A 7,364-nucleotide genomic window follows, 5' to 3' on the forward strand; every position below is an offset into this window, starting at 1 on the left:
GGGCCCCAGCCAGACATTCACCCGTCCACAGGAACACTCGCTTACACACTGCGGCAAAAAGCCGAGCGATCGATATTCTATTATACGTCGGGGCGGAGGGGGAGAGAGTGGGGAGTCGCACTGCAGTGAGCTCACTGCAGAGACACCAGGGAAATTAGAACAAGGGTGAGAGTGAGAGGGTGTTTGTCAGCGAGAGTGACACAATGTGTGTGTGAAAGGGAGCAGGTTTGTCATTAGACAGCGGTGGAGCAGTCTCTGAAAGTTTTTGTTTCTCCAATTTTTGCCACGGCAGGCAAAGTATTTAAGTAACCTGTTCTTTCAGGTGATACAGAATTAAACCATGCATGGCTTCCTGTGTACTAGATGATCTACAGGAGGTTTATTTTAAACAGATGACCTCTGAGAGATTACAGCCTGAAGGCAGGAGCTACAGGAATGCAACCTTTTCTTATTCTTAATCCATACTACACCTTCACAATGCTTATTTTTATTGTTTACAATAATACTTAGCAATCTTGTCTCTTATTGAAGCTCGTATGTTGAAGTCAGGTGAGGCTGACATGTACAGGTTTTGGTGCATTACCCTGGGCTGTTGCCAACTCTTCCCCTATAGATCAGAGACACCAGGTGGCTCCTTAACCTCAGATTCATGTTAGGCCATTTCAGCTACAATTACTGCTACATATCTGCACCAAATCTACATTTATGTTATTAAATAATAAAAGAGTGGAGGAAGGCTGCAAGAATTAATGTGAAATGTCTCTATCCATTCATATTAGGAAAACTATATTCAAGTAAAGGTGAAATATGTATCACATGTAATAGAAGAACTTCTTCACTATCTGGAAAAATCTAGAGTTTGATTCAATTGTTTTCCAGGTTTCAAATGTACTTATGATTATAAAATAGACTAAAAATCAGGTTTTTATCAACCCTACTGCTTAAATCCATCCATCTGTTTCCTACTAAAAAATTTTTTTTACAGCTTTCATACCTGAAGCGATGTGTAACCTGGTTCACCATGAGTTTACAGTGAATTTAAGTTCACCATAATTTTACATTTTACTGTTGTGTTTCTAAAAACGTCAGTCTGGAAAATGGAGGAATTTCGACATGAAAGATGCAGGAAGTCAGTGACACAAAATCAAAACCAAACACGCAGGTTTAGGTTGTATTAAATGTTCTAGATGTTTTATTGGTGTTGGTTTCATTTATTTGACACACAATATTTCTACAAGTTTTGTATGATGGTATTTTTTTCTTCATCAATCTCGTCCCTTTCTGTGGTCTGGGATGGACCCAGCTGAGACTGCTGGTGCCCTTCGACTGGTCTCCAACACGCAAGTGTGCACAGATCCGAGCCGGACTTATCGGGATCAGGACCCGGGTCCCGTAAGAAGGGCCCCAGGCGCATGGAGTCACACTGTCACCACTCGAACTACATCGCAGCACACTTTCACCACATCATACCTGCACACATGCCTTGATGGGGAACCTGAAGCCTTTTGGTTTGATAAACACAACCTGACACCCTGCTTTGCTGTTACACTGAAGATTAGCCTCTTGAGAAACCAGCAAAAAAACAAACAAAAAAAAAAAAACAGAAAACAAAGAAAATACAAAAAGAGAGACAGATCCTGACCAGTAGTGTTTATGCTCTTCATGAATGTCTCTCTTGCATTGCTTTCCAACATATTTTTTTATTGTCTCATTTAAATTCAGGAATAGAATTACATAGATTTCCTAGAGCACACAGAAAGATTGAGTTGATTTACCAACTTGGGGTAGAGGGGATGTACTGTAATAGTTATTAACAACGACAATGGTTCACACTGTGCACACAAACAGAGACAAATGGGACAGGAGGGAAAGGGAGAGGAGGGCTGTGAGAGACAGAAGGGAGCAAGAGGGAGGACAGGACGCCATGAGATGTGCTTTGTTAAGCTTAAATGAGGAAAAGTTGCTCTCACACACCTTCTCTCCCATATCAGAAATAAAAAAAGACAAATAAATCATCAAAATCCCTCCTGCCCCCACATATTAAAAAAACAACAACACTGATTGTGGAAAACAGAAGAAACAAAAAATAAAAATGGATGTAGTGAGATCGTCGGGGAGGTGACCACTCTGCGGTTTCTCCACAAACAGGAGACAGAGGCGAGAGATGGCAGTCGAAGTGGTGGCCGGCGTTGGGATCACTCGGTGTGATCTTTTAATCTGTGTGTGATTGGAGGACAAGCAAAAGGGCTGCTGGCGAGGAGAGAAAGGAGATGGGCCTACTAAAATACAGAGGGGATAGGAAAGGGAGGAAAGGAAGCTGAATGGTCCTTTTTTTGCAGAGCATAGACACTCCCTCTGTATCGTCAGCTCATTCAAATCTACATACACAATATGCAGCTGCCGTTTGGTAGATATATTGGTTTAAGTACACAGCAGTGAGAGAACACATGCAAAGAGTATCATAGGAGGTAAGGAGAAGGGGCGCAGGGCAATGTAGAAAGTTGTAAAGGTGCTTTTGCTGTTTTTAATCTTTGGGGCAGTTGTGATGGAAATTGCTTGAAAGCAGGTTTTGTCTTTAAAAGGGGGGCAGAGGGCATCTGGAGATGAGTCTTGCCAAGGATGAAGTGAAGGGGAGAACGGATGAGTAGAAGATGTAAAGGGGCTTGAGCAAAGGTGCTCCACTGATCAATAATATGTCTCCTTCTCCACCCAACCTGCAGCACAAAAATATGAAAAACACAGAGAAGTTCACACTTGACGTTATAAACATTTTAGGAAATGTGCACATTGGCATTCTTAAATTAGCGCAACCCCCCCCCCCCCCCAAAAAACAAGTTCATCTGAGTAAATTATAGTTAAAAAGGTAATTCATTTTAGTAATTCAATTTAAAGGTGGCATGTTGATTCATTATTCGCAAAGTGATATGGCTCAAATGTTCATTTCTGTTCCCTTTGATAGTTATGACAAAGCTAATGAAACAAAAGTAAATTTTCTAGAATACTGGGATTTCATTTGTAATAGAGATTTCAATACAGAAATATTTTGACTCCACAATCATGGTAAACCAGCACTGCCTTTCACTGCCACCATCAACAAGACAGGTACGCCATAAATGGTCAGGATTGAGAAGCAAAGCTAATTTACAAGTTTGGACCCAGTGAGATTAAAACCTTCAACATCCTCCACAGAAAGGTATATCCTGGTTATGCTCCAATATTCCTGTCACATTCCCTTTGTTAAGCCACTCCAGATTCAGAAATGTCAGAAATAAATCTGGACTAAGGGAAAGAGGGGTAACTCTGTGGTCCTAAAATGTAGGTAAATTTTCATTTTATCTGAAAGGCAAGGTCCTAGCAGGATCTAGAAGAAGAGTGGAAAGGCAGAACCCACACTGTGAAGTTTCCACAGTCAGTGATATTTTGGAGACCTGAACCCCGATCTATGTAGTTTGGAGTTATGGTCAAGAGAAGCACAAAAGACACCAGAACCAACAAAACAGATGAAATTATCTCTGATATTAAAGCAACTTGGTCTGCACTGATCCAGTAATCCAAGCCAAAAGGAGACCCAACCACGTATCGAGTGTTTATAGTACTCAGAACATGGGAATAGTTCTTCTAAGAAGTGAAAATTTTTGTGTAAGATATAATCATTAAAATAAAAACAAACACATAAAATATACATCACTTTGCATGTAATAAATCCATGTAAGACATAAGTTTCCCCTTTTTATTGAATTACTGAAATAAAGGCAAGATTTCATTGATATAATTTATTGAGATGCCCTTGTACAATGCAATGAATACTAACTATTGATCTGTTTTTTGTTTAGTGTCTTTTAATATATAAATAAAAAATTTAAAAAATGTGAGAAGCAAAGACTTATGACCTAATCTGGAGTGAAATGTTTTACACTAAATTCAGGAAAAAACAAAAAGAAAAGAAAAGAAAGAAAAGCTGCTGGGAAAATGGTTTTAACCTTTATCAAGAACAAACGGCAGCTTATTTTGACAACGGCTCTGCAGAATGAGACCTGCCTTTTTTTCTCCACTAAGAAACACTCCTGAACCTAAAGGACACCTTCTGGGAGGAGAGAAGAACAACTGTGCTTTTGAAAAACTTGCCAAAGAACAATTTCTGAACAACTTCAATCATGTGGAGAAGAACGCAAAAATGTAAAAATGTAAATCTCATATTTTCCATACAACTAAAACCCTTAATAAGAGAAAAAACAGAGACTTACCGCCAGGGTTCCGGCGGAGGATAAGTTTTCGTACTTCATCATAAACAAAGATGAGAAAACTATATGGGAATGCACAAAACCACCAGGAAGGCCTGCAAACAAGAAATGAGTAAAGTAAAGTGAGTAAAGTAAGCAAGAAATATGTCAGATCTTATAACAGAGCGAAACATTTATCTCTGAGACATACTTTAGAGGATACATCCTGAGAGCCACATCCATGCCAGGGCAGTAGGACAGGAAGGCAGCCAGGGCAGTTTCTTCGAACAGGCCAAAGATCAAAATCTTGTTCCTGAGCGCAGAAACGCAGCAAGCATCAGTAAGAACAATTCATGAAGACTTTTAAATATGCATATGTGTAGCTCCAGCACTCACTTCATGCCCTGCTGGAACACAGAGTTACGTCTGGTCTTGCAAATGATGAGATCGGCCCACTGCACCACCACGATGCTGACAAAGAAGGCTGTGTGACATGTATACTCGACAATCTTCCTCTGTTCGTATGTCTGTGTGAGGAAGGAGACGACAGACAGAGAGTAAGACCAGCTGGCAAAATATGAAGAAAGATACTGAAACTACAAAAGAAAAGAAAAAGACACGTACCCACTGCTGTCCATAGCTGTCTTCCAGGTCGTTGCAACTGCGGTCATCCCAGTCCAGTCGGATGCCCAACAGTCGACTGGGCAGGAAACCATTTTCAGCCAGGATGACAAAGTAGCTGAAGAAGCCTCCCAACGCCTGGATCATTCCTGTGGAGGCAGACAGGTTGACATAATGTAGACATGGTTTATGTTCAACAAGTAAGACTAAAATAAGGTTTTATTAAAATAAACAATCCATCTAAAAGAAGCATAGGTAGGATTTATAGCTTCAGTAGATTTATTGCTATCAACAAGTTTGTGTTTTCCATTTGTGCTCCAATCCCTTGATACTATCTGTATAATCCCCCTAAATACATGTTACATTAGCTGATTAGTGTTGCAGTTTTGAGAATTTTAAAAGACGATAAGATACCCAGAATATAATTAGTAGTTTATTTTTTCATTCTTGTTGACACCTTATTGTTCATGTTTTGGTCCAACAAAGATGAGTTGTTGTTTTTTAAGTCAATCAAACAATCTTTAATTTCATGTTTCAAGCAACCAAACTGAATATTTACTGATTTGATAAATGAGCAAAATCCAAGCTGTTTCAAAAAGATGGAAATAATTTAGTTCAGGATTTATTCATAGTGTTTTGTGTGAGGGGAAATTAAAACCTAACATTTTAATTTCAAAGTAAGATGTACCTTTTCACTATTAATGGTGGGAATATCACATTCAACAGGAATGAATGTGACCTTTTGTAGAATAAAGGGACTATTGTAAGTCATTTAACTGGCATTTATTCTAACCAATAAAACAGAATAACATTCACTAAAGATGTTTTTCTGATAGGTACAAAGAAAAATCTAACTTTTCACAGGTTTATTTGTAAATATAGTTTATAGTAAATCACCCCATAATTTTAGCTGTCTTGATTTTTAACTTTCAAATATCATTTTGATATCATTTGAAAGTTGTTTTGATACTTCTTCAGACTATAGCTTGTATTTACATACAATGCTTGTGAATAATTGCAAGAACATTTAGGTTTAGTCTTTTTTGCACACCGATTTGTCCATAAGCGATGCTGATGAGCCTCTCATTTACAAGCTTGTCCCTGAAGGGGTTCCTGGGCTGACGCTTCATGATGTCGCTCTCAGCTGCTTCATAAGCCAAAGAAATAGCTGGAACCTATCAAAGGAAGAGTAAGAGATAACCTTCTATACTGCACAGCTGTTTCTAAGTGTATGTATATAAATTCACACTGTCTGGCTTTAATTGTTCTCACCATGTCAGTTCCCAAATCGATGCAGAGGATAGTGATGGTTCCCAGAGGCAGAGGGATGTTGGCGATGATGAAGAACAGGAAGGGGGTAATCTCTGGGATGTTGCTGGTCAAGGTGTAGGCAATGGACTTCTTCAGGTTATCAAAGATCAACCGGCCTGATGGTGAATAAGTGGAAAAATCACATTAGACAACATTTACAATGGACATCTGGGCATAGAAATGCTAAGATGCTAAGCTATGTTCAAGATTCAGACATGGACCAAAATGCTTGGTCATATAGTCAGTACAGAAAGGAAAAACTTACAAAGTACTCTATGCTTAGTATGAATATCTGATGCAAAAGTAAACAAGGATACTTTAAGCTGAACATTGTTTTTTAAACAATTTAGAATATAGATTAAACCAAACCTGGTCAACTGAGCCCAACTACATTCTGTTTAATTGGGCCAGAATCAGATTGGTTAAAGGTTAAACCACACTTGGTTGACATAATACCCAAATTATGTTATTCTTCATCAATTTATATATTTTATTCATAAAGACTTCCCATCAGATTATGTTTTTTTGAAATCGAATTTTCCACCGTCTTCCATTATTTAAGGTTTCCATTATCAACACTTTATCGATCTCATCTCAGTCCTCTCCACTGGGCCTTCCCACCTTCTTCCACTCCGGTAACAATGGAGGCAAAGTTGTCATCCAATAAGATCATGTCTGCAGCCTGTTTGGACACATCGGAGCCTGAGATTCCCATGGCAACACCGATGTCGGCCTTTTTCAGAGCAGGAGAGTCATTCACACCATCACCTGTCACAGCGACAATGGCACCCTGGGATAGATGGAGAAAAGGCATGAGATGCTGAGATGATCTACCAAAGGAACGGCTTTTTATTTTAGAAACAGTCAAACTTAAACATTCTGAAAAGCCTTAATAGTTTAAGTATTATTTATAATAAATATTATATTATTTTTTAAGGTATAAATAAGATTATGTTTGACAGGTTGAATTTGTTTTCTGATGTAAACTGTTTAAATTATCTACTTTATTTCAATTGAAATGCAACTAAAAATAGGTATTTTATTTAACTGTATCCTTTTGTCTAGAGATGCCCATTTACTGGATATCTAGCACCACCTGCTGGTGAACAAGTATAACATGTCGGACAGACTACCGTAATTCCACGCAGTACCAAGTTTCTTATAAGACTCTTCATTAAAACAATGTCAAAATGTCTCAACCTGTCTCTGGCA

The 7,364-nt window shown here is 38.6% G+C and overlaps 1 protein-coding gene across 2 annotated transcripts in view; it reads right to left on the bottom strand.

Annotated features, from left to right (window-relative positions):
- Positions 1-1,163: 1,163 nt before the first annotated feature.
- Positions 1,164-7,364, bottom strand: part of atp1a3b (ATPase Na+/K+ transporting subunit alpha 3b) — a 27,512-nt gene continuing 21,311 nt past the window's right edge. For both annotated transcript variants that reach the window (XM_028008304.1, XM_028008296.1), the window contains exons 15-23: positions 7,353-7,364; positions 6,774-6,942; positions 6,114-6,268; positions 5,893-6,016; positions 4,845-4,990; positions 4,617-4,747; positions 4,432-4,533; positions 4,245-4,336; positions 1,164-2,714 (exon numbers count right to left, since the gene is read on the bottom strand). The exon at positions 7,353-7,364 is cut by the window's right edge and continues 139 nt beyond it. In XM_028008304.1, coding sequence (XP_027864105.1) covers positions 2,686-2,714; positions 4,245-4,336; positions 4,432-4,533; positions 4,617-4,747; positions 4,845-4,990; positions 5,893-6,016; positions 6,114-6,268; positions 6,774-6,942; positions 7,353-7,364 — 960 coding nt within the window. In that variant the 3' untranslated portion in view covers positions 1,164-2,685. The remainder of the gene's footprint in view (positions 2,715-4,244; positions 4,337-4,431; positions 4,534-4,616; positions 4,748-4,844; positions 4,991-5,892; positions 6,017-6,113; positions 6,269-6,773; positions 6,943-7,352) is intronic.

This window comes from Xiphophorus couchianus, chromosome 3 (assembly GCF_001444195.1).
Source record: "Xiphophorus couchianus chromosome 3, X_couchianus-1.0, whole genome shotgun sequence".
Lineage (NCBI taxonomy): Eukaryota > Metazoa > Chordata > Actinopteri > Cyprinodontiformes > Poeciliidae > Xiphophorus > Xiphophorus couchianus.